Raw genomic sequence first — 27850 nt, forward strand, 5'->3', positions numbered from 1 at the left:
TTACTTTAATTTTTCGTTACTTCGGGTCAGGGTGGCCCACAATTGGGCCTTACTCCACAAATTGAATGATTCCAGCCTGATCAACAACGTTGGAATGGACCTACACAGACGGAACAACCTTTATCTTTGGCTGGGAGGATTCGAACAAGGAAAATGAACATACACCCTAGATTTTTACTTTTACTGCAATGTCTCGCCATTTTCCCGCCCAATCCTTTTTTTAAAATCAAGGTTAATAAATTGTTTTCCGCCTTCGTCAAGAATCCCAGAATCCGTATCCTTCTATTCCAGAGGGAAAGACAGACAGGGTGTTCGGCCCCCTCAGACATACTGTTTTACAGGTCCGCCAATATCCAAACATAATGTGGATCAACAATCTGGTTCACTCTCGGGCCTACTGGAGGCTCGCTCTTGCTCTACATCCACTCTCCTTGCCATAGTTACTACACCATTGCCTTTTTCTCCCACTAGATTTTCCTCAAGCCCAGTGGCGGTCTTCTCAGAATCTGGAAACTGTTCCAACAAAAAATGTTAATTCCTGTTTTATGTCCTCATTGGTCCCTATCTGTAACAACCACCTTTTCTTACCTTCAGGCTGAACTCAACCTTTAACTTCCCAAAATTGAGGGGACTCGAGAACTTTGGTAATCTGCTCATGGAGGATAGGTTTTGCAGCTTTACAGAACTGGAGAACAAATTTCAGTTATCCAACTTTAGCCTTTTTCATTACTTCCAAGTTCACAATTTCACCTGTACAGCCTTCCCTACCTTTCCTCTGGCTCCATCCTCCACCTTGCTGGAGAGGATTCTGTGCTCCGCTCAGCTGGGCATCAGGACTATCTCAGTCCTATATGGCCGCATTCTCACATCTGATCCCTCCTCATTGAATGGGAGGGTACATTCACTGATGTGGTTTGGAGAGAGGCTCAATACAGGGTCAACTCAATGTCCTCATGTACCCAATGAGCCTAATTCAGTTCAAACTGCTACATTGGACACACTTGACCAAGGCAAGGATGAGTGGTTTTTTTCTGAATGTTGAGAACTGTTAGAATGGTGTTATAAAATCTTTTGTCTCTCCTGTGTTCCCCTTTTTATCCACGTCATGCTGCCTGCTTTGATCTGCCATCGACTGGTTAGCTGCTACAATATCACTGCGTCATTTGGGATTTCTGTTAAACTAAAGATTTTTTGCAGAGCTGGAACACCTCTGCCCTGTTGGACCAGGCCAAGATGTCTTTTTAGGTTCTGTGGCAGAACCTGTGATGTCACTTCGATAGACTTGGCAGGCAGCGAAATCAGTGTATGTAGAGTTCTCGGCCTTCTCCTATCATTGCCTGTGAGTGGTGAAGGCAGTCAGAACCTTTCAGGAAAGAAGTCGGGTCTTCTGCAGAGCTCATTTTGTCTTCAGTTCTGAGGAGGTTTCAGCCCGGTCGCAGCTGGAAGGCACTCTCTCTCTCTCTGCTGCTCTTTCTCTGCCTCTGCCAGGCGATGTCTAAAACCTCCAAGCCAGTTCTGTGAAAATTCTCCGAGTGAGAAGACAGACAGCACTCAAGTTTTGGGAAGGCTTCTGGATTAGCAAAACCTAAGCAGTCACTCAGCAGGTCTGCAACCTTTTAACTCTGTGTCTGAAGGTCTGGGGCGAGCTCAAAACTGAGGCTTAAGGCGAGAGCATTTGTGATAAAACCGCCAGAGTCTTGTGCAGAAATCAGACAAGTGAAAGACTGCTAGTTCCAGGGCCATAACTGTATTAATCTCACAGGGAGGCAAAAGCTCCATCTGGTGGGGCATCTCGACAAATATATGAATAGTCTGGGAATGGAAGGATACAGACTCCGAAAGTGCATACGGATCTAGTTTAGGCAGGTACCATGGTCGGCACAGGCTTGGAGGGCTGAAGGGCCTGTTCCTGTGCTGTATTGTTCTTTGGTGGAAGAGCAGAATTGCATGATCTGGATATTCTGTGTACGGCACCATCTCGTGGCCAGCGATTGGTATTGCACTGACATTATTTTAATTGCATTAATAGTTTGTTTCTGTTTTATTTATAAATCTAGTGCCTGCAACTCATTGGAGCAGTCAAGGGTTAAAGATCTCAGGAAAACACACATTATTGGTTAACTCACTAATGTTGGGGCTCCGGGGCCTGCAGGGCTGGAACTGACCGTTCACTCGCCCAGGGTGCCATGAATGGTGCTAAACTTTGTGCAGTCATCAGCGAGCATCCCCACACCTGACCTTATGCTGGAAGGAATGTCATTGATGAAGCAACTGAAGATGGTTGAGGCGAGGACAATACTCTGAGGAATTCCTGCAATGATGTCCAAGGATGGAGATGACTGATCTCCAACAACCACAGTCATCTTCCTTTGTGCTAAGTTTGACTCCTACCAGTGGAGAATTTCCCCCCTGATTCCCATTGACTCCAGTTTTGCTCAGGCTCCTTGATGCCATACTCCATCAAACAGTGCCTTGATGGATATTTAAACAATTCATTGGAAGAGGAGATTTGGCTGCCAGGACATTGAAACTCCGCAATACCCTCCCTCAATACTTTATTCTCTTTATTTCAGCCATTCTTCTATCTAGTTTGTTGTTCAAGGGTTTGATTTAGTATCTACTTATATATCTTGTGTACTATTTTGTTTTAACATATGTCCATGCAACACCTTGTGATGCATCATTACTTCAAAGATGCTCTGTAAGTTACTTTTTACATAGAATTTACAGTGCAGAAGGAGGCCATTCGCCCATCGAGTCTGCACCGGCTCCTGGAAAGAGAACCCTACCCAAGGTTTACACCTCCACCTTATCCCCATAACCCAGTAACCCCACCCAACACTAAGGGCAACTTTGGACACTAAGGGCAATTTATCATGGCCAATCCACCTAACCTGCACATCTTTGGACATGTGGGAGGAAACCGGAGCACCCGGAGGAACCCCACGCACACACGGGGAGGATGTGCAGACTCCACACAGACAGTGACCCAAGCCGGAATCGAACCTGGGACCCTGGAGCTGTGAAGCGATTGTGCTATCCACAATGCTACCGTGCTGCCTCTTAACGTTAGTTGTAAATATTAATTTATTTTTAAAAAGTCCTGAATTTCATAATTTATTTTGATTTGGCATTTCCTCTTTCTATTCTTCACTATAATCTGTCCAATTGCAAAGATAGCATAAAACTGTTTGAGCTGTGCTCACTCATTTTACATTATTCTCAGGAAAGTGCTACACACGGCCCAGGACTGACACAGAACTAATCAACTGGGTTAGTTGTGAAGGGGAATCCACTTCCTATCAAAAAATGAAAGTATCATGGTGGACCACACCTCCAGAACCATCATATCACTTCTCAATGCTGTTCTGACAAGTGTTTTTTTTAAGAATCTGTAAATTATGTCTGTCTATAAACTACTCAATTGTTGTAAAAGCTCATCTGGTTCACTAATGTCCTTTAGGGAAGGGAATCTTACCTGCCCTAGTCTGTATGACTCCAGACACACAGCAATGTGTTCTCTCTGAACCGCCCTCTGCAATGGCTCAGAAAGGCAGTCAGGTTTAAGCATTAGGAGCAGGAGTAGGCCAGAATACCTCCTAGACCTGCTCCACCATTCAATATGTGGCCATCTAAAATGGCCACCCACAAAGGATGATGGGAATTGTGGTCACCTTGGGACACAGACAAAACACAGCTTGTGTTTATTGGCAAACAGCAACCCAGACCTATACAGAAACTCGCACCTGCTGGAGGTCAGTCACAGATCTCCCCAGGAAAATAGGACTCAGATTGAAACATAACATTAGTGGCAGACTCAGGGGCGCCTATTCACCTTATTTGGGAGTACATACGAGAACAATAACTAGGACCCGCCCAGCTATCAAGGTACCTGCCCCTAATTGGCCAGAATCGATGAGGGTGCTTGAAATCCTATCGATCCATTGGGTCCCTACCTGGGACTGCCCAAAAGAGCGTGATAGATCAAAGGATAAGAGGAACTGCACGACCAACACTCTCTTTTGGACCTCTGCCCACCAACTACAGCAAATCGACCAGCCAAGTTCAAGGACCCTCGATCGCTACCTGAAGGACGAACCTCAGCCGAGACATACCAGGCAACTTCCAGCCGTCACACGTGGGGAACCAGATAAAAGCCTTATCTAACCTGCACAGAGCCAGTCACTTGAAAGTTAAGTAAAGGTCATTTTAAACTGCTAGATATAGTCTAATGTGTAGTAGGGTGTAAGTTATTAAGTATAGAACCAATCCTACATTTAATAATAAACAATAATTGTACTAAGATACTGGTGTGTGGTCATTTGTCCAATACCCAGAACACAATCGCATCTTGTGGTTATTAATAAAGATAGAAGTCGAACAAATAAAATTGTGGCGTATTATAAATGTCTCAATAAAAACATTTGAAAAAAAAAACAACAAATCATGGCTGATCAGACTGTGGCTTTAACCCCGCAGACCTGTCTGCTCTCCCCCCCCTCCCCCCGCCCATAATGCAAAACTTCTTTGTTGATCAGAAATCTGTCTGCCGCAGCCTTGAATATCTTCAATGAGCCAGTATCTCTGGGGTAGAGAATTCCAAAGACTAACAAAGCACATGGAATAAATTTCTCCAATGGAACTCAAATCAGAGTGACCTTATTCTGAAGCTGTGCCTCCTAGTTCTAAATCCCCCCCCCCCACCTCCACGAGGGGCAACATCCACTAAGCAGCCGTCACCCTGTCCAGCCCCCTCAGAATCTTATACTAAGAAGGTGGTTCACCACCACTTTCTGAAGGGCAACTGGTAACGGGCAAAAAATGCAACGCTCGCCAGTGTTGTCCCCATCCTGTGAATGAATAGAAAAAGATCCAGGCAAACTAAGATCAAAGATATGTTTGTAACTTCACCAGATGAAAGAGCAGTAAAGCTCTAGGTTTGCACTGAGTGCTGAGCTTGTGGCATTTGAGTGCTACAGTGAGAGTTTGGTGACTGAGGGAGTATAAGGGTTATTTAAAGTCTAGTATTTCTTTTATTTAGTTAATTAACTTAAAAGTTGCTGTTTGGTCTATAAGAAGGTGAATTTTGAATCAGCTTTAAACAAGGTTCTACTTGGACTTACTTGCAGCTGGAGCTTGTTAATTAGTTAATTGCATTAGGCCAGTTTTTAGAAGCTAGAGTCACAGTATAAATAGGGGCTAGATACAGTGCAGACTTTGTTTGCACTGAGTGCTGAGCTTGTGGCATTTGAGTGCTACAGTGAGAGTTTGGTGACTGAGGGAGTTAGGTGAGGAGGGAGTAAGGTTCTCCTTTCATTTAATTTCCTATATTTATCAAAGAGCGTGAAGGGAGCCAGGAGTTTAGAGTACAGCTGACTGGAAGTAGAGTCGGAGGGCGGAGGTCCAGTTGGTCCACAGGGCAGCTAATTCTGTAAAGTAAGAGGGGATGGAGGCTAGGGCAGTTGCATGCTCCTCCTGTAGGATGTGGGTGGTGAGGGATACCACTGGTGTCCCCGCTGACTATACCTGCGGGAAGTGCACCCAACTCCAGCTCCTCAGAGACCGTGTTAAGGTACTGGAGCTGGAGCTGGATGAACTTCGGATCATCCGGGAGGCAGAGGGGGTCATAGAGAAGAGTTACAGGGAGGTAGCCACACCAAAGGTACTGGACAAGAGTAGCTGGGTTACAGTCAGGGGAAAGAAAATTAACAGGCAGACAGTGCAGGGATCCCTCGTGGCCATTCCCCTTCAAAACAAGTATACCGTTTTGGATGCTGTTGGGGGGGATGACCTACCGGGGGAAGGCCCCAGCAGCCAGGTCTCTGGCACTGAGTCTGGCTCTGGGGCTCAGAAGGGAAGGGGGGAGCATAGAAAAGCAATAGTAATAGGAGATTCAATGGTTAGGGGAATAGATAGGAGATTCTGTGGTCGCGAGCGAGACTCCCGAAAGGTATGTTGCCTCCCGGGTGCCAGGGCCAGGGATGTCTCTGATCGTGTCTTCAGGATCCTGAAGGGGGAGGGTGAGCAGCCAGAAGTCGTGGTGCACATTGGTACCAACGATGTAGGTAGGAAAAAGGGTGTGGAGGTAATAAACAAGTTTAGGGAGTTAGGCTGGAAGTTAAGGGCCAGGACAGACAGAGTTGTCATCTCTGGTTTGTTGCCGGTGCCACGTGATAGCGAGGCTAGGAATAGGGAGAGAGTGCAGTTGAACACGTGGCTGCAGGAATGGTGTAGGAGGGAGGGCTTCAGGTATTTGGATAATTGGAGCGCATTCTGGGGAAGGTGGGACCTGTACAAGCAGGACGGGTTGCATCTGAACCAGAGGGGCACCAATATCCTGGGGGGGAGGTTTTCTAGTACTCTTCGGGAGGGTTTAAACTAATTTGGCAGGGGAATGGGAACCGGATCTGTAGTCCAGCAACTAAGGTAGACGATAGTCAGGACGCCAAAGCACGTAGTGATGCAGTGGGGAAGGTAACAATGACAAAGGAGAGTACTTGCAGGCAAGGAGATGGGTTGAAGTGTGTATACTTTAATGCAAGAAGCATCAGGAATAAGGTGGGTGAACTTAATGCATGGATCGGTACTTGGGACTACGATGTGGTGGCCATCACGGAAACTTGGATAGAAGAGGGGCAGAAATGGTTGTTGGAGGTCCCTGGTTATAGATGTTTCAACAAGATTAGGGAGGATGGTAAAAGAGGTGGGGGGGTGGCATTGTTAATTAGAGATAGTATAACAGCTGCAGAAAGGCAGTTCGAGGGGGATCTGCCTACTGAGGTAATATGGGTTGAAGTTAGAAATAGGAAAGGAGCAGTCACCTTGTTGGGTGTGTTCTATAGGCCCCCCAATAGCAGCAGAGATGTGGAGGAACAGATTGGGAAACAGATTCTGGAAAGGTGCAGAAGTCACAGGGTAGTAGTCATGGGCGACTTCAACTTCCCAAACATTGAGTGGAAACTCTTTAGATCAAATAGTTTGGATGGGGTAGTGTTTGTGCAGTGTGTCCAGGAAGCTTTTCTAACACAGTATGTAGATTGTCCGACCAGAGGGGAGGCCATATTGGATTTAGTACTTGGTAATGAACCAGGGCAGGTGATAGATTTGTTAGTGGGGGAGCATTTTGGAGGTAGTGACCACAATTCTGTGACTTTCACTTTAGTAATGGAGAGGGATAGGTGCGAGCAACAGGGCAAGGTTTATAATTGGGGGAAGGGTAAATACAATGCTGTCAGACAAGAATTGAAGTGCAGAAGTTGGGAACATAGGCTGTCAGGGAAGGACACAAGTGAAATGTGGAACTTGTTCAAGGATCAGGTACTGCGTGTCTTTGATATGTATGTCCCTGTCAGGCAGGGAAGAGATGGTCGAGTGAGGGAACCATGGTTGACAAGAGAGGTTGAATGTCTTGTTAAGAGGAAGAAGGAGACTTATGTAAGGCTGAAGAAACAAGGTTCAGACAGGGCGCTGGAGGGATACAAGATAGCCAGGAGGGAACTGAAGAAAGGGATTAGGAGAGCTAAGAGAGGGCATGAAAAATCCTTGGCGGGTAGGATCAAGGAAAACCCCAAGGCCTTTTACACATACGTGAGAAATATGAGAATGACTAGAGTGAGAGTAGGTCCGATTAAGGACAGTAGCGGGAGATTGTGTATTGAGTCTGAAGAGATAGGAGAGGTCTTGAACAAGTATTTTTCTTCAGTATTTACAAATGAGAGGGGCCATATTGTTGGAGAGGACAGCGTGAAGCAGACTGATAAGCTTGAGGAGATACTTGTCAGGAAGGAAGATGTGTTGCGCGTTTTGAAAAACTTGAGGATAGACAAGTCCCCCGGGCCTGACGGGATATATCCAAGGATTCTATGGGAAGCAAGAAATGAAATTGCAGAGCCGTTGGCAATGATCTTTTCATCCTCGCTGTCAACAGGGGTGGTACCAGAGGATTGGAGAGTGGCGAATGTCGTGCCCCTGTTCAAAAAAGGGAATAGGGATAACCCTGGGAATTACAGGCCAGTTAGTCTTACTTCGGTGGTAGGCAAAGTAATGGAAAGGGTACTGAGGGATAGGATTTCTGAGCATCTGGAAAGGCATTGCTTGATTAGGGATAGTCAGCACGGATTTGTGAGGGGTAGGTCTTGCCTTACAAGTCTTATTGAATTCTTTGAGGAGGTGACCAAGCATGTGGATGAAGGTAAAGCAGTGGATGTAGTGTACATGGATTTTAGTAAGGCATTTGATAAGGTTCCCCATGGTAGGCTTATGCAGAAAGTAAGGAGGCATGGGATAGTGGGAAATTTGGCCAGTTGGATAACAAACTGGCTAACCGATAGAAGACAGAGAGTTGTGGTGGATGGCAAATATTCAGCCTGGAGCCCAGTTATCAGTGGCGTACCGCAGGGATCAGTTCTGGGTCCTCTGCTGTTTGTGATTTTCATTAACGACTTGGATGAGGGAGTTGAAGGGTGGGTCAGTAAATTTGCAGATGATACGAAGATTGGTGGAGTTGTGGATAGTGAGGAGGGCTGTTGTCGGCTTCAAAGAGACATAGATAGAATGCAGAGCTGGGCTGAGAAGTGGCAGATGGAGTTTAACCCTGACAAGTGTGAGGTTGTCCATTTTGGAAGGACAAATCTGAATGCGGAATACAGGGTTAATGGTAGGGTTCTTGGCAATGTGGAGGAGCAGAGAGATCTTGGGGTCTATGTTCATTGTTCTTTGAAAGTTGCCACTCAAGTGGATAGAGCTGTGAAGAAGGCCTATGGTGTGCTAGCGTTCATTAGCAGAGGGATTGAATTTAAGAGCCGTGAGGTGATGATGCAGCTGTACAAAACCTTGGTCAGGCCACATTTGGAGTACTGTGTGCAGTTCTGGTCACCTCATTTTAGGAAGGATGTGGAAGCTTTGGAAAAGGTGCAAAGGAGATTTACCAGGATGTTGCCTGGAATGGAGAGTAGGTCTTATGAGGAAAGGTTGAGGGTGCTAGGCCTTTTCTCATTAGAACGGAGAAGGATGAGGGGCGACTTGATAGAGGTTTATAAGATGATCAGGGGAATAGATAGAGTAGATAGTCAGAGACTTTTTCCCCGGGTGGAACACACCATTACAAGGGGACATAAATTTAAGATAAATGGTGGAAGATATAGAGGGGATGTCAGAGGTAGGTTCTTTACCCAGAGAGTAGTGGGGGCATGGAATGCACTGCCTGTGGTAGTAGTTGAGTCGGAAAATTTATGGACCTTCAAACGGCTATTGGATAGGTACTTGGATTAGGGTAGAATAAGGGAGTGTAGGTTAACTTCTTAAGGGCAGCACGGTAGCATTGTGGATAGCACAATTGCTTCACAGCTCCAGGGTCCCAAGTTCGATTTCGACTTGGGTCACTGTCTGTGTGGAGTCTGCACATCCTCCCCGTGACTGCGTGGGTTTCCTCCGGGTACTCCGGTTTCCTCCCACAGTCCAAAGATGTGCAGGTTGGGTGGATTGGCCATGACAAATTGTCCAAAATTCTATGATTAACCTAGGACAAAAGTTCGGCGCAACATCGTGGGCCGAAGGGCCTGTTCTGTGCTGTATTTCTCTATCTATCTCTATCTAAAGCTGGGCAAGTACTTAACACATTAAAAATAAACAACAGTGTGGAGAATTATTAATATTGCTCGGTGGTCAAATCAAGCTCAGGCAGATGGAATGAAAGTGCCTGCTGGCTGTAAGGGTGCAATGTGCAATATGTTTCGACAGTTTCAGTCAGGACTAAAGTGAAAATTACACCTGACCTCAAAGCTCCTGACGGGTGTCTGAATTACAAAAGTGATGCACCTCCCAACACTAACACCCGATCAGCACAAATATTTCAGCAAGCACATTTTCGACCCTCAACTTTGAATTAACAAGCATTTCTTAACAAGAGGTGTATTTTGGAGATTTGAATAATGACTCATTTAAATTCCTTCAAACACATCACAGATACTCACTATAACCATTTACATTCCTAATTTAATCAATAATAGAGAAAAGAACTAAGATAGAAAAAAAGCATGAAATCTAACCACTTTGTCCTCCTTTTAGAGAGAGCATCCAAGGAAGCATAGCAAAAAGGAAAGAAAAACAAAAGAGAGGAAGAAAGATAGTCAAGTGTTAATCAAAAGACGAGAAAAAGCCATAATAATTTAATCAAAGCACAGTGTCATCTGTAATTTCAACAGGGCCAAACAGGAAAAAACATTTTGTTTTTGACAAGCAAAATGATGACCAATTTACCTCAAAGAAACCAAACTGACAATGGGGGAGAAATACAGTCAATGACATTTATAACATATGTCTGAACTACTGGCATTATCAATTCAAGTATAGACTGAATCAAAACACTCATACTAGACATTCTAATCAGTATTGTTATAAGAGGCATCCTCCATACACCACTAAATAGTGGGAGATTGACATGTGAGCTATCCTTTTAAATTATAGAACATAGAACATTACAGCGCAGTACGGGCCCTTTCTTCCAGAAACTTCCATTTCTTTTAGTGGGTGTGATAAATCTCCACGTGAATTTGATAGATTGCCCCACAATTTCTCTTATCTATGTAACTGTATGAATGTGCGGAGATCAGTGTGGATGCCCTATGTAAAGGAAAGGGTGACTAATGTAACTGAAGCATCAACAAACAGGGGCTGTTTAGCACACTGGGCTAAATCGCTGGCTTTGAAAGCAGACCAGGCAGGCCAGCAGCACGGTTCGATTCCCATAACAGCCTCCCCGAACAGGCGCCGGAATGTGGCGACTAGGGGCTTTTCACAGTAACTTCATTTGAAGCCTACTCGTGACAATGAGCGATTTTCATTTCATTTTTTCATTGTTTGTCCAAAAACTGCAACCTAACCTTCAATTGTTATCCTCTATGTCTGGATTGGTCAAGCCAAGTTATTAATACTGGATTTTTTATATTCCTCAAACCAAATAGTGTACAAGCTTGTTGGGTAGGCATGGAACTCTAAGAATCATCTTTGTATCATTGTTCAAGATGACTAGTATGTTCTTGCAACTGTACAACAATAATTCAATGGAGAACGGCTGGACTGCAGCACAGAGGAATTTGGGGGTCTTGTGCATAAATCACTTGTAAGTTCAGGAGATGCTCGGGGAGGCAAATTAAATATTGGCCTTCATTTCAGAGGGAATGAAGTATAAAATCAGGTAAGTCCTGTTGAACTAAAACTGTACAAGGCATTAGTTAGACCACAGCTGGAATAGGGTGAACAGTTTGATCCCCTTATCTAAGGAGAGATATACTGACATTGGAGGCAGTCCAGAGAAGGTTCACTTGGTTGATATCGGACATGGACAGATTCTTATGAGAAGAGGTTGAGTCGGTTCGGCCTGTAGTCATTGGAGAAGAATGAGAGGCAAAGTTCTCTTTACTCAGAGAGTAGTAGGGGTGTGGAACGCCCTGCCTGCAACAGTAGTAGACTCGCCAACTTTAAGGGCATTTAAGTGGTCACTGGATAGACATATGGATGAAAATGGAATAATGTAGGTCAGATAGGTTTCAGATAGTTTCACAGGTCGGCGCAACATCGAGGGCCGAAGGGCCCGTACTGCGCTGTAATGTTCTATGTTATTGAGACATAGAGGATTCTCAGGGGACTTTGACACCGTAGATGCTCAGAGGATGTTTCCTCTTGTCTCGGACCAGAGGGCATAATCTCAGAATAAGGGGTCACCCATTCAAAACTGGGATGAGGGGGAATTTCTTCTTTCAGAGGGTATTGAATCTGTGGATTTTATTTTGCTACAGAGGCTGGGTCGTTAAGTAGGTTGAGGTGGAGTGGACAGATACTTAATTAGTAAGGGAATCAAGGGTTATGGGGATCAGACAGAAAAGTGAAGTTGAGGATTATATCAGATCAGTCAAGATCTCATTGAATGATGAAGCATGCCCGATGGGTCGAGTGGCCTACTTCTGCTCCTACATCTTATGCTCTTATGTAAGTGCTAAGAGAAAAATATGCTCAGTTAAGTCTTAAGCATTAGACAGTGACTGCCCTTGACATTAAGAGAGCAGAAATGGGTCAATGGAAATCAAGGGGAATTCTCCACTAGTTGAAGTCATAACTGGCACAAAGAAAGATGGTTGTGGTGGTTGGAGGCCAATCATCTCAGCTCCAGAACATCACTGCAGGAATTCTTCAGGGTAGTGTCTTAGGCCCGACCACCTTTAGCTGTTTCATCAATGGCCAGAAATGGGAATGTTTGCAGATGACTGTGCAATGTTTAGCACCATTTGGGCAGCACAGTAGCATGGTGGTTAGCACAATTGCTTCACAGCTCCAGGGTCCCAGGTTCGATTCCCGGCTTGGGTCACTGCCTGTGCGGAGTCTGCACGTTCTCCCCGTATGTGCGTGGGTTTCCTCCGGGTGCTCCGGTTTCTTCCCACAGTCCAAAGATGTGCAGGTTAGGTGGATTGGCCATGCTAAATTGCCCTTAGTGTTCAAAATTGCCCTTAGTGTGGGGTGGGGTTACTTGGTTATGAGGATAGGGTGGATATGTGGGCATGGATAGGGTGCTCTTTCAAAGAGCTGGTGCAGACTTGATGGGCTGAATGGCCTCTTTCTGCACTGTAAATTCTATGATTTACAACTCCTTAGGTATTGAAGCAAACCATGTCCAAATGCAGCAATACCCTAACAATATCCAGGTTTGGGCTGACAAGTAGAAAGTAACTTTCACACCACATACGTGACAGGCAAAGACCATCCCCAAGAAGAGAGGATCTAACCTCGATGGATTGCCATCGCTGAATCTCCTAGTACCAACATCCTGGAGGTTACCATTGGCCACAAACAGAACTGGCCTAGCCATATAAATACTAAATTTATAGCCATATAAATTACTTGCCATCCTAGCCTCTGACTTGGTCTTTTAGTGGCCACAATTTAGCATGGCCACTAAAAGACCAAGTCAGAGGCTAGGATGGCAAGTAACTCACCTCATGACTCCCAGAAGCCTGTCCACCATCTACAAGGCACAAGTGATGGAATAGTCTTCACTTGCCTGGATGAATGCAGCTCCAACAGCACTCAAGAAGCTTGACACAATCCAGGACTAATCAGCCCATTCAATTGGCACCCCTTCCATAGCATTCACTCCCTCCACCACTGGTGTAGAGTGGCAGCCATATGTACCATCTGCAAGTGGCACAGCAGCAACTCACCAAGGTTCCTTAAACTGCACCTTCCAAACCCACAACCACTACTGTTCTGGAAGGACAAGAGCAACAGGTACCTGGGAACGCCACCACCTGGAGGTTCCCCGCCAAGTCACTCACCACCCTGACTTGGAAATATATCACTGTTCCTTCACTGTCGTTGGGACAAAATCCTTGAACTCCCTCCCTAAAAGCACCGTGGGTGCACCTACACCACATGGCATGAAGCAGTTCCACCTTGTTTTTTTAAAATAAATTTAGAGTACCCAATTCATTTTTTCAATTAAGGGGCAATTTAGCATGGCCAATCCACCTACCCTGCACATCTTTGGGTTGTGGGGGCGAAACTCACGCGAACACGGGGAGAATGTGCAAACTCCACACGGACAGTGGCCCAGAGCCGGGATCGAAGCTGGGACCTCGGCGACGTGAGGCTGCAGGGCTAACCTACTGCGCCAACCTGCTATCCTTACTACCACCTTCTCAAGGGCTAATAGGGATGGGCAATAAATGCCACAAAGAAGCCCACATACAGTAAATCAATTTTTTTAAATCACCTGTACACTAAAAGGTGAAGCTCATCTTCTGTTTCACACTGAAGTATGAATATGAATGATTGTTGCGATAAATACATTTTCACAGAATCTTGTATCTGGCAGATGTCACACATTGTATGAAGATCAAAGCAAACAGAGGTGACAGCGGATGTGATAGGTTCAGTTTTGGGAGCCCCCAAGGTAGGTTGTAAATGTTCTGATTGGTTGCAGAATGATGTTGATGGTGTTGAGAAAGAGAAGAAGCAAAAGGATAAACCTGTAAATGTGAGTGATAGAGCCTACATGAGTCTCTGGCTTATCAGTTACCCTATATGTGATGCTGGTCTGGCTAATTGTTAAATATGCCCATCCAATGCATTTCGTGCAAACCGGGGAGTAGGGCTTTTTAGACCTTGTGCAATGAGAAAGGATTCATTGGTTTTTTTTGTAACTACATAAACACCGGCATCGGGTGCTTAGCTGGTGATTGGCAACACCACCCAAAGCTGCAGACTGGCTGTCCGTATCTGTTGGAATTCCTCCAAATGGAGAAAATCAAATTCACCATCCGGGGGTCAGAAGAGGGCTTCCACAAGACGTGCAGGCCATTCCAACAACCTGTTCCTAGACATGTTTGTAGCCAGCAGCCAAATTAGCAGGGGACATGTATCCACACAAGAACTACAAGCTCAAATGGAAAAGCGGGTGGGGGTGGGGGGTGTAGGAGAGGGAGAAGGAGAAGGAAGGAGACATAGAACCCAACCATACCCCACATGGGTGGAGGGGGCAGGTGCCAGCCAGCCCCTCCAGACCAAATGCTTACGAATAAGAACTGAACACGAAGCAACATACATGGCACTACATTACCCCAATAGATTTAGGTTTGATTTTTAAAAAAAATTTAGAGTACCCAATTAATTTTTTCCAATTAAAGGGCAATTTAGCATGGCCAATCCACCTACTCTGCACATCTTTGGGTTGTGGGGGCGAAACCCACGCAGACACGGGGAGAATGTGCAAACTCCACACAGACAGTGACCCAGAGCCGAGATCGAACCTGGGACCTCGGCGCTGTGAGGCAACAGGGCTAACCCACTGCGCCACCGTGCTGCCCAGATTTAGGTTTGATGACTAAACAAACAAAGAACACACCCCAGATAGCCAGGCGGCGAAGGGGAACTTGAGAGAGAAGAGGAGTTGGGATTCGGAGGCCAAGTCAAAGCTGTGCTCTTGTAAAAAAAAATGTGAATTGTGTATTTACATAGAATTTACAGTGCAGAAGGAGGCCATTCGGCCCATCGAGTCTGCACCAGCTCTTGGAAAGAGCACCCTACCCAAGGTCAACACCTCCACCCTATCCCCATAACCCAGTAACCCAGTAACGGCAATTTTGGACACTAAGGGCAATTTAGCATGGCCAATCCACCTAACCTGCACATCTTTGGACTGTGGGAGGAAACTGGAGCACCCGGAGGAAACCCACGCACACACGGGGAGGATGTACAGACTCCGCACAGACAGTGACCCAAGCCGGAATCAAACCTGGGACCCTGGAGCTGTGAAGCAATTGTGCTATCCACAATGCTACCGTGCTGCCCCACGTTCACTTTCATCTTCGTTTTGGATAAAAACAGTAAGCTTTGCGCACCTGAAGTGGGACACAGCCCGAGTTAGATTCAAACTTGGACATTTGGAGCAGTGTGGTAATTTGGTGACTGTGCAATGTTTAGAAGTGGGAGAAGGTGATTTTTCCCTTTTTGTTGTTTTCTTTCTTCTTGCTTTGTAACTGTTAATCTGCAGGGAGAGATCCAGAGAGCATTCTGGGATGGTAAGTGGTATAAAGACCTACCTCAGGGATCTGCAGAGATACGTGAAGGCAAGAGTTTAATGAATGTTCTTCAATACTATAATTGGCGATAGAATTGTCGGTCAGTGTGGGTTAAGTGCTGAACTTCTTAGATGTGGGAGATCCTTGACACTTCCAGCGACTTGGACAACGACATCTGCAGGAAGTGCATCCAATTTCAGCTCCTCACAGACAGCATGGATAGGTAGGAGCAGCAGTTGGATGCACTTAGCAGCATGAAGGTGGCAGAAAGCGTTGTAGACAGGAGTTTTTGTGACGTGGTGATCCCCAAGGTGCAGGCAGATAGATGGGTGACCACTAGAAGGGGCAGGCAGTCAGTACAGGAAGCCCCTGTGGTCATCCCCCTCTTTAACAAGTATAACATTTTGGATACTGTTGGGGGGAATGGCCCATCAGAGGATAACAGCAGCAGCAGCCAGGACAGTGGCATCATGGCTGGCTCTGTTGTTAAACAAGGAGGGACAAAGAGCACTAGAGCAATAGTTATAGGGGACTCTATAATTAGGGGTACAGATAGGCACATATGAGGGCCTGAAAAAGATCCCAGGATGGTATGTAGCCTCCCTGGTGCCAGGGTCCAGGATGTTTCTGAATGGGCAGAAAGCATTCCAAAGGAGGAGGGTGAACAGCCAGAGGTTGCGGTACACATTGGTACTGATAAAATAGGTACGAAGAGTGACAGGGTCCTGCAGCAGGAGTTTAGGGAGTTAGGTAGTAAGTTAAAAAGGAAGGCCTCTAGGGTTGTAATCTCAGGATTACTCCTTGTGCCACGTGCCAGTAAGGCTAGAAATAGGAGGATAATACAGTTCAACACGTAGCTAAACAGCTGGTGTAGGAGGGAGGGTTTCAGATATCTGGACCATTGGGACCTTTTCTGGGGCAGGTAAGACCTGTGCAAGAAGGATGGGTTGTATCTAAACTGAAGGGGCATAAATATTCTGGCCATGAGGTTTGCTAGTGTCACACGGGTGGATTTAAACTAGTTTGACAGGGGATTGGGAACCAAAGGAAAGGTGAATTCACTGAAGGGGAACTAGGGAATAGGGTCAGTAAGATTCAGAGGCAGGGTGTGCTTGCTGATCAAAGAGGGGCTGGTGGATTGAATTTGTTTCAATATGAGAAGTGTAACCGGTAAGGCAGATGAATTTAGAGCTTGGATTAGTACTCAGAACAATGATGTTGTTGCCATTACAGAGACTTCGTTCAGGGAAGGATAGGATTGGTAGCTTAACGTTCCAGGATATAGATGTTCGAGGCGGGATAAAGGGGGATGTAAAAGGGGTGGGGGCATTGCACTACTGGTTAAGGAGAATATCACAGCTATACTGCGGGAGGGCACCTCAGAGGGCTCATATTGCGAGGCAATATGGGTAGGACTCCGGAATAGAAAGGGCACAGTCACAATGGTGGAGGTTTACTATATGCCTCCCGACAGCCAGCAGGATATAGAGGAACATATATGTAGGCAGCTTTTGGCAAGATGTAAAATTAAAAGGGTTGTTGTGGTGGGTTACTTCAACTTCCCCAGTATTGACTGGGACTCACTTAGTGCTTGGGGCTTGGACGGGGCAGAGTTTGTAAGGAGCATCCAGGAAGGTTTCTTGAAACAGAATGCAGATAGTCCAACTAGGGAAGGGGCCGTACTGGACCTGGTATTGGGGAATGAGCCCGGCCTGGTGGTCAAAGTTTCAGCAGGGGAGGAGTTCGGGAACAGTGACCACAATTCAGTAAGCTTTAAGGCATTGGACAAGGATAAGAATGGTCCTCGGGCGAAGGTGCTAAATTGGGGGAAGGCTAATTACAACAATATCAGGCAGGAACTGAAGAATCTAGATTGTGGGCAAATATTTGAGGGCAAATCAACATCAGGCATGTGGAAGGCTTTCAAGTGTAAGTTGATAGGAATTCAGGACCAGCACATACCTGCAAGGATGAAGGATAAGTTTGGCAATTTTTGGGAACCTTCAATGGCAAGAGATATTGTGAGCCTAATCAAAAAGTGAAAGGAATTATTTGTCAAGGCTAGGAGGCTGGGAACATACGAAACAAATGTGGAATACAAGGAGAGTAGAAATAAACTTAAGCAAGGAGTCAGGAGGGCTAAAAGGGGTCACAAAAAGCCATTGGCCAGTAGGATTAAGGAAAATCCCAAGGCTTTTTATACATAAGGAACTAGAGGGTAGCCAGGGAGAGGATTGGCCCACTCAAGAGTAGGGGAGGGAATCTATGTGTGGAGCCTGAGGAAATGGGCGAGGTATTAAATGAGTACTTTGTGTCAGTATTCACCAAAGAAAAGGACTTGGTGGATGACGAGTCTGGTGTAGATGGTTTGGGTCATTTTGAGATCAGAAAGGAGGCAGTATTGGGGGGCTTGAAAAAATTAAGGTAGGCAAGTCACCAGGGTCTGATGCAACATATCCCAGAATACTACGGGAGGCAAGGGAGGAAATTGCTGGGGCCTTGAGTGAAATCTGTGTACCCTCACTGGCTACAGGGGAAGTCCCAGAGGATTGGAGAATAGCCAATGTTGAAGAAGGTAGCAAGGATAAGCCAGGTAATTAAAAGGCCCCCACCAACAAGCCTGGACTTGCAGAGGCCTACCGACTGAACTGGCTTGGGACAATTCACACCTCTTTAACCTGGAGTTACCTCTCTCTCTGCATCTTTGATGATTTGATTGCCTGCAGGTGCTCGCATTCCGGGGCATCTCTGACTGTGTCTATATAAACATTTCTGGAACAAGCCTTTCCATTCACCTGAAGAAGGAGCCGTGCTCCGAAAGCTCGTGTTTGAAACAAACCTGTTGGACTTTAACCTGGTGTTGTAAGACTTCTTACAGGTAATTAAAGGCCAGTTACATCAGTGGTGGGGAAATTATTGGAGAGGATTCTTCGAGACAGGATTTATTCCCATTTGGAAACAAATGGACGTATTGGCGAGAGGTAGCATGGTTTTGTAAAGGGAGGTTGTGTCTCACTAACTTGATCAAGCTTTTTGAGGAAGTGACGCAGAAGATTGATGAGGGTAGGGCAGTGGATATTGTCCACATGGACTTCAGTAAGTACTTTGACAAGGTCCCTCATGGCAGACTGGTACAGAAGGAGAAGTCGCACAGGATCAGAGGTGAGCTGGAAAGATGGATACAGACCTGAGTCGGTCTTAGGAGACAGAGGGTAGCAGTGGAAGGGTGCGTTTCTGAACGGACGGCTGTGACTAGTGGTATTCCTCAGGGATCAGTGCATTTTGGAAGGTCAAATACAGATGGGAAATCTGTATTTGTCAGTAAATGTCAGAACCCTCAATAATAATCGTTATTAAGTGTCACAAGTAGGCTTACATTGGCACTGTAATGAAGTTACTGTGAAAAACCCTGAGTTGCCATGCTCCGGCACCTGATAAGGTACACTGAGGGAGAATTCAGAATATCCAATTCACCTAACTAAAGCACATCTTTCAGGACTTATGGGAAGAAACCAGAGCACCGGGACCAAACCCACGCAGACACTGGGAGGACGTGCAGACTCCGCACAGACAGTGACTCAAGCCGGGAATCGAACCTGGGACCCTGGCCCTGTGAAGCAATGGAGTTAACCACTGAGCTGCCATGCCTGATAGACAGAGGGATCTGGGTGTGCAGGTACCCAGGTCACTGAAAGTGACAATGCAGGTGGAGAAGATAGTTAAGAAAGCATACGGCATGCTTGCCTTCATCGGCCGAGGCATTGAGTATAAAAATTGGCAAGTCATTTTGCTGCTTTATAGAACCTTAGTGTGGTAAACCCTCTCAGACCCGCAGAAGCTCCACATACTCTATGCACGAGTGAGCCCAAAAGTTTTCCTTCTCATTCGGGACTCTCCCACTTACACAGAAGCGATGGCACTACTAAAAGGACAGTATCTCTCCTCTCAACCTTGCCCCTCGCACCTTAAACCTATGCCCCTAGTAATTGACTCTTCCACCCTAGGAAAAAGCTTCTGATTATCCACTGTATCCATGGCCCTCATAACCTTGTAGACTTCTATCAGGTCGCCCCTCAGCCTCAGTCGTTCCAGTGACAACCAACTTGAGTTTATGCAACCTCTCCTCGTAGCTGATGCCCTCCATACCAGGCAACACCTTGGTAAATCTTTTCTATACTCTCTCTAGAGCCTCCACATCCTTCTGGTAGTGCTGCGACCAGAATTAAACATTACATTCCAAGTGTGGCCTAACTAAGTGATATCCCATCAAAGACCACGAGATGAAATTGGGGAACTATTGAGGCTTTATTGCGCGAGATGTTGAGCCTCCTGCAGCTGGAACCAGAATGGAAGCAGCGCAGGAGAGCGTACACTTTTATACAGAACCTGCTGGGTGGAGCCAGCAGGCCGGGATTTACCGTATTGACTGTAGTATAATGGCAGTACCGTAATACACGTAGTGTGTTGCCAGTGGTGTTTACCATATTCACCCCCAGTTTAAAAAAGAGTCCAGCGGGGGTGAAGCAATGTTACAGGTCGAGTCTGTCGGAGACTTTGACCTCCCGCCGTGATCGCCTCGGTCCCGGTTGTGGTGTGGGCGCCGATGTGGGTACCTGCGACTCCGGGAGCGTGCTGTCCTCTCCTTCCTTCCCCCAGTAGTGGATCCGGTGGGGGGAATGGGTGCTGCTGGGATGGGGGTTGTGGTGATAGTCGCTGGTTTTGGGGGGGGGGGGGGGGGGGACCGGAGGGGGAGGGTACCAGGTCAGGGGTGGTGGTGATGGTGGATGGGGAACCAGCAGATGCCAGGTCCCGGAGGGAGACTGTGTCTTGTCGCCCGTCATGGTGTGCCACGTAGGCGTACTATGGGTCGCGTGGAGGAGGAGGACTTTTTCGACGAGGGGATCTGATTTGCGGCTCCTTGCATGCTTCCAGAGGAGGACGGGCCCAGGAACTGTCAGCCAGGTTGGAAGCGAGACCCAGCCAGGTTGGAAGCGAGACCCCGGAGGTGTACTTCCTAGGGAAGGCAAACACACGTTTGTGAGGGGTCTCATTGGAAGCAGTGCACAGGAACGATCGGATGGAGTGGAGCGCATCGGGGAGGACCACCTGCCCGCTGGAGACGGAGAGACTCCTAGACCGAAGGGCCGGCAGGACGGCCTTCCAGACTGTCGCATTCTCCCTCTCCGTTTCCCCGGGGGTTGTAGCTGATCGTCCTGCTCGAGGCGATGCCTTTGCTGAGCAGGAACTGACGCACCTCATCACTCACGAAGGAGGATCCCCGATCACTATGGATGTAGGTGGGGGAACCGAACAAGGTGAAGATACTGTGTAGGGCCTTGATGACCGTGGCAGAAGTCATGTTAGGGCATGGGATGGCGAAAGGGAAACGGGAGTACTCATCAATGATGTTGAGGAAGTACACGTTGTGGTCAATGGAAGGGAAATGCCTTTCAAAAATGCCTTTTGAAGTCGATGCTGAGGCGCTCAAAGGGGCGGGAGGCCTTCACCAGATGCGCCCTGTCCGGCCGATAGAAGTGCAGTTTGCAATCCGCGCAGACTTGGCAGTCCCTGGTCACAGTCCTGACCTCCTCGATGGAGTAGGGCAGGTTGCGGGCCTTGATAAAGTGGAAGAATAGGGTGACCTCCAGGTGACAAAGGTCATTGTGGAGAGCCCTAAGTCGGTCGACTTGTGCGCTGGCACATGTACCGCGGGATAGGGCATCTGGGGGCTCATTGAGCTTCCCCGGGTGGTTAGATCTCGTAGTTATAGGGAAAGAGTTCGATCCTCCACCTCAAGATCTTGTTGTTCTTAATCTTGCCCCACTGTGTATTACTAAACATGAAGGCAACCGACCATTGTTCAGTGAGGAGAGTGAATCTCCTGCCGGCCAGATATTTACGCCAATGTTGCACAGCTTCCACAATGGCTTGGGCCTCCTTTTCGACAGAGGAGTGCTGAATTTCGGAGGCATGGAGAGTGCGGGAGAAGAAAGCCACGGGTCTGCCCGCCTGGTTGAAGGTGGTGGCCAGAGTCACGTCCGATGCGTCGCTCTCCACCTGAAAGGGGAGGGACTCGTTGACTGCGTGTATCATGGCTTTGGTGATGTTGGCATTGATGTGGTTGAAGACCTGCCGGGCCTCAGCCGTCAGGGGAAAAACGGTGGACTTGATGAGTGGGCGGGCCTTGCCCGCATAATTAGGGACCCACTGGGTGTAATATGAGAAGAAGCCCAGGCATCGTTTCAGGGCAGTGTAGGTTAAGGAGTTTAGCGGTGTGGAGGAATTTCTGGAGATTCACGTCGTGGTCCTGATGGTCATGGCTGCAGATGGCGACGTTATCCAGATACGGAAACATGGCCCGCAACACGTACTGGTCAACCATTCGGTCCATCTCTCGCTGGAAGACCGAGACCCCATTGGTGACGCCGAAGGGAACCCTAAGGAAATGGTAGAGGCGGCCATCTGCTTTGAATGCAGTGTATTGGCAGTCCTCTGGGCGGATGGGAAGCTAGTGGTATGCGGACTTCAAGTCAACTGTGGAGAAGGCTCGATACTGCGCAATCTGGTTGACCATGCCAGATGCGGGGAAGTGGGTACGCATCGAGCTGCGTGTACTGGTTGATCGTCTGACTGTAGTCAATGGCCATCCGGTGTTTCTCCCCAATCTTAACCACCATGTGAGCTCTCCAGCGGTTTCTGCGGGAGGGGGCCTCAATAACCCCCTCCCGCAGAAACCGTTGGACTTCAGACCTGGTAAAGGTCCTGTCCTGTGCACTGTACCATCTGCTCTTCGTGGCGACGGGCTTACAGTCCGGGGTGAGGTTCGTAAAGAGTGAGGGCGGATCGACCTTAAGGGTCGTGAAGCCACAGACGTGAGGGGGGGCAGGGGTCCACCGAACTTCAGAGTAAGGATCTGGAGGTGGCATTGAAAATCAAGAGCCAGTAACAGGGCAGTGCAGAGATGGGGGAGGATGTAGCATCTGAAGTTACTGTACTATATGCCCTGTACGGAGAGGGTCGCGACGCAATACCCCTGGATCTGTACGGAATGGGATCCAGAGGCCACGGAGATTTTCTGGGTGATGGGGAGGACCGGGAGTGAGCAACGTAGCAGGGTGGATGAAACCCTCCGTGCTCCCGGAGTCGAAGAGGCAGGTCGATTCGTGCCCATTGATCCAGATAGTCGTTGTAGCGGTCGCGAGGTTGCTGGGCCGAGATTGATCGAGAGTGATGGAGGCGAGCTGCGGAAGTTGGTGGAAGGGTTGATCGGCGGTGGAGGAGGTATCTGCCCGCGAACGGCCAGGCGAGCAGAGGTCCTGGGGTGCGGTCCAAGATGGCGGCACCCACGGGGCACAGATGGCGGACGACATCCAAGATGGCGGTGCCCACGGGCTGCACTTGGCGGGTGGCGGTGAAGATGGCGGCACCCCTGGATCGCACGTGTGGGGGGGGGGGTGTAGCGATGCTGGGCCTGGAAACGGCAGCGACCGATCGGGCCTTCTTGCCACACCCATTGCAGGTCGTGCTCCGTGCTGGACAGTGTTATCGGGGGTGCGTGTTCTGGCACGATGAGAAACGGTTGAACTGATGAGGTCAAAGAACAATTACAGCACAGGAGCAGGCCCTTCGGCCCTCCAAGCCTGTTCTGGTCATGATATCAACCTTTGCCAAAACCCTCAGCACTTCCTTGTGCCGTATCCCTCTATACCCATCCTATCCATGTATTTGTCAAGATGCCTCTTGAACGCCGTTAATGTATCTGCCTCACAACCTCCCCTGGCAACGCGTTCCAGGCACTCACCACCCTCTGTGTATAAAACCTGCCTCACACATCTCCTCTAAACTTTTCACCACGGACCTTAAACCTATACCCCCAAGCGACTGACCCCTCCACCCTGGGAAAGAGTGTCTGCCCATCCATTCTATCCATGCCTCTCATAATCTTGTAGCCCTCTATCAGGTCGCTCCTCAACCTCTGTCGTTCTAATGAAAACAGTCCGACTCTATTCAGCCTCTCCACACAGCTAAAACCCTCCAGACCAGGGAACATCCTGGTCAGAGGGGTTGACTCCCAATGGGTCAGAATGGAGGAGAGTTTGGGTAGGGGGTCGGGATTGAAGGCGTTAGCGACAGCACCGCTCCTGATGGTACCGGGGAGATACTCAGGGAGTCCGGCAGTAATAGTTCGTTGAGAATTTGGAGACAGTTTCGACAGCAGTGGGTTGGGTGCAGGGTCAAGGGAAATGCCGATTCGGGGGAACCACAGATTTGAGCCAGGGAAGTGGGATGGAAATTTTCGGAGCTGGGAAGAGTAAGGAATTAGGACACTAAGTGACTTGTTTTTTGGGGGTCGGTTTGCAGGATTGAAGGAACTGGGAACGAAGTATGGGCTTGAGCAGGGGGAAATATTTAGATACATGCAGATTCGACACTTTGCCAGAAAGGAGAGCTTCCCAGTAGAGCCGGCTTCCACATTGCTGACGACAGGAGGACTGGAGGAGTAGTATCGGCGGTTTACGGGGCCAATTTGGAGGAGGAGAAGGCGCTGCTGGAAGGGATCAAGGCAAAGTGGCAGGAAGAGTTGGGAGTGGGTATGGAGGAGGGGTTAGAACTTAGAACTTAGAACAGTACAGCACAGAACAGGCCCTTCGGCCCTCGATGTTGTGCCGAGCAATGATCACCCTACTCAAACCCACGTATCCACCCTTTACCCGTAACCCAACAACCCCCCCCCTTAACCTTACTTTTTAAGGACACTACGGGCAATTTATCATGGCCAATCCACCTAACCCGCACATCTTTGGACTGTGGGAGGAAACCGGAGCACCCGGAGGAAACCCACGCACACACGGGGAGGACGTGCAGACTCCGCACAGACAGTGACCCAGCCGGGTTCTGGTGTGAGATGCTCTGGAGGGTGAACACCTCCACTTTGTGTGCGAGGTTGGGGCTGATACAACTGAAGGTGGTTTATGGAGCGCACCTTACAAGATGACGATGAGCCGACTCTTTCAGGGGGTAGAAGATGTGTGTGAACGTTGCGGAGGGGGGGGGGGTCCCGCTAATCACGTTCATATGTTTTGGTCCTGTCCTGAAGGATTACTGGAAGGTGGTGTTAAGGGTAATCTCTAAAGTGGCGCACGTGAAACTGGACCCGGGGGGAGGGGGGACCTGCTGGAATTCTTGATGCTTGAAAAGGTCAAACTTGAACTGAGGGGAAGGATGGATGGGTTCTGCAATTCATGGGCATTATTCATTATGCACTTTCGAGAATTGGATCACATCGAACATTAGGGAGGTTGGGGACTGGGAGGGTTGTGGGGAGGGGGGCTGTGTGTGTTAATGGTGACTAGGGGGGATTCCTGATTCCTTTTTGTCATTTGTTTATGTGAAGATGGGGGCTAATGTCTGGGGTTTCGTGGGAGGATGGAATCGTTGTTATTGATATGGGGATTGACGTTACATTCATTACTGATTATTGTTGGGTGCAAATTTGGTAGAAAATGTGAAAAAGGAGGAGAAATATTTTTTTTTAAATAGCTGGCAGATGCCAATTCTGGGATTCTCCAACCCATTCCCGGGTTTTCTGATTCTTGTTAGTGCATTTTAAGTATCTGGGCTAGTCCAGGTCATGAGCCGGTCCCTGGATTTTCCAAACTGAATGGCTCCAATGCAGAGATTGACCTTTCCTCGTCCCTTACAATTTTACTAGAATCAGGCCAGCTTTTTAATGAATCGTGCTTGATCGCACCTCAACATGTATCATGAACAATAGTCTACATTAGGGAACCTTTCGAAAGGTTAGTTCAAAACATCCTTCCCATCCCTCTTCTGCCAAGCCCTGTCCCGACCAATTCCCTAAGGCCCCTCATGCTCCCTCATCCAAGCCATGGCATTTTCATGCCTCCTAGCCCACTATATCGTGTATAGAACCAATGAACCCTGGAGTGACAATAGGATGTGTTAAAAAAAAAAGCTTGAAAAAAATCAGTCTTTAATTCTTTACTTTCCAGTCTGTTTAAAAAAAAGTCCTTTCACTACAACCCAATAAAAGTCTCACTCCTCCAGGCCCTTTAAAGAATTAATAGCAGGAACTGCAAGTAATTGAAACCTCTAACCTCGATTAAATAAACAGTGTGAAATTGACAGCAGAGATCAGAGACACAGAGCTGTCAATCAGGCACGATCTTCCCTGAAGCTCAGAGGTTTCAACATTCTAATGGTGGTTGGACTCTCAGCCAAGCTCATTCTACATAATTATTGTTAGACGTCTTACAACAACAGGTTAAAGTCCAACATGTTTGTTTCAAACAGTAGCTTTAAGAGCACTGCTCCTTCCTCAGGTGAGGAAGGAGCAGTGCTCCGAAAGCTAGTGTTTTAAACAACATGTTGGACTTTAACCTGGTGTTAGAACATAGAACATAGAACATTACAGCGCAGTACGGGCCCTTCGGCCCTCGATGTTGCGCCGACCTGTGAAACCATCTGAAACCTATCTGACCTACACTATTCCATTTTCATCCATATGTCTATCCAGTGACCACTTAAATGCCCTTAAAGTTGGCGAGTCTACTACTGTTGCAGGCAGGGAGTTCCACACCCCTACTACTCTCTGAGTAAAGAAACTGCCTCTGACATCTGTCCTATATCTACCACCCCTCAATTTAAAGCTATGTCCCCTCGTGTTGGTCATCACCATCCGAGGAAAAAGACTCTCACTGTCCACCCAATCTAACCCTCTGACTATCTTATATGTCTCTATTAAGTCACCTCTCAGCCTTCTCCTCTCTAACAAAAACAACCTCAAGTCCCTGAGCCTTTCCTCGTAAGACCTTCCCTCCATACCAGGCAACATCCTATTAAATCTCCTCTGAACCCTTTCCAAAGCTTCCACATCCTTCCTATAATGTGGTGACCAGAACTGCACGCAGTACTCCAGGTGCGGCCGCACCAGAGTTATGTACAGCTGCAGCATGACCTTGTGGCTCCGAAACTCAATCCCCCTGCTGATAAAGGCTAGCACACCATATGCCTTCTTAACAGCCCTATTAACCTGGGTGGCAACTTTCAGGGATTTATGTACCTGGATGCTGAGATCTCTCTGTTCATCTACACTACCAAGAATCTTGCCATTAGCCCAGTACTCTGCATTCCTGTTACTCCTTCCAAAGTGAACCACCTCACACTTTTCCGCATTAAACTCCATCTGCCACCTCTCAGCCCAGCTCTGCAACTTATCTATGTCCCTCTGTATCCTATAACATCCTTCAGCACTATCCACAACTCCACCGACCTTCGTGTCATCTGCAAATTTACTAACCCATCCTTCTACACCCTCTTCCAGGTCATTTATAAAAATGACAAACAGCAGTGGCCCCAAAACAGATCCTTGCGGTACACCACTAGTAACTGAACTCCAGGATGAACATTTGCCATCAACCACCACCCTCTGTCTTCTTTCAGCTAGCCAATTACTGATCCAAACCGCTAAATCACCTTCAATCCCATACTTCCTTATTTTCTGCAATAGCCTACCGTGGGGAACCTTATCAAACGCCTTACTGAAATCCATATACACCATATCGACCGCTTTACCCTGATCCACCTGTTTGGTCACCTTCTCAAAAAATTCAATAAGGTTTGTGAGGCATGACCTACCCTTCACAAAACCGTGTTGACTATCGCTAATCAACTTGTTCTTTTCAAGATGATTATAAACCCTATCTCTTATAACCTTTTCCAACATTTTACCCACAACCGAAGTAAGGCTCACAGGTCTATAATTACCAGGGTTGTCTCTACTCCCCTTCTTGAACAAGGGGACAACATTTGCTATCCTCCAGTCTTCCGGCACTATTCCTGGCGACAAAGACGACATAAAGATCAAGGACAAAGGCTCTGCAATCTCCTCCCTGGCTGCCCAGAGAATCCTAGGATAAATCCCACCTGGCCCAGGCGACTTATCTATTTTGACACTTTCCAAAATTGCTAACACCTCCTCCTTTTGAACCTCAATTCCATCTAGCCTGGTCGACTGAACCTGAGTGTTCTCCTCGACAACATTGTCTTTCTCCAGTGTAAACACTGACAAAAAATATCCATTTAACGCTTCCCCTATCTCCTCTGATTCCACACACAACTTTCCACTACTATCCTTGATTGGCCCTAATCCTACTCTAGTCATTCTTTTGTTCCTGATATACCTATAGAAAGCCTTAGGGTTTTCCTTGATCCTATCCGCCAACGACTTTTCGTGTCCTCTCCTCGCTCTTCTTAACTCT

The 27850-nt window shown here is 47.5% G+C and overlaps 1 protein-coding gene across 32 annotated transcripts in view; it reads right to left on the reverse strand.

Annotated features, from left to right (window-relative positions):
• The window catches only part of LOC119967772 (regulating synaptic membrane exocytosis protein 1-like), a 1070524-nt gene that overhangs the window by 660085 nt on the left and 382589 nt on the right, over window positions 1-27850 (reverse strand). For 28 of the 32 annotated variants that reach the window (XM_038800737.1, XM_038800741.1, XM_038800730.1 and 25 more), the window contains one exon: window positions 10047-10058. The exons of the other annotated variants lie outside the window; for them this stretch is intronic. In XM_038800737.1, coding sequence (XP_038656665.1) covers window positions 10047-10058 — 12 coding nt within the window. The remainder of the gene's footprint in view (window positions 1-10046; window positions 10059-27850) is intronic. 32 annotated transcript variants of the gene reach the window in all.

Source organism: Scyliorhinus canicula, chromosome 6, assembly GCF_902713615.1.
Source record: "Scyliorhinus canicula chromosome 6, sScyCan1.1, whole genome shotgun sequence".
Taxonomy (NCBI): Eukaryota; Metazoa; Chordata; class Chondrichthyes; order Carcharhiniformes; family Scyliorhinidae; genus Scyliorhinus; species Scyliorhinus canicula.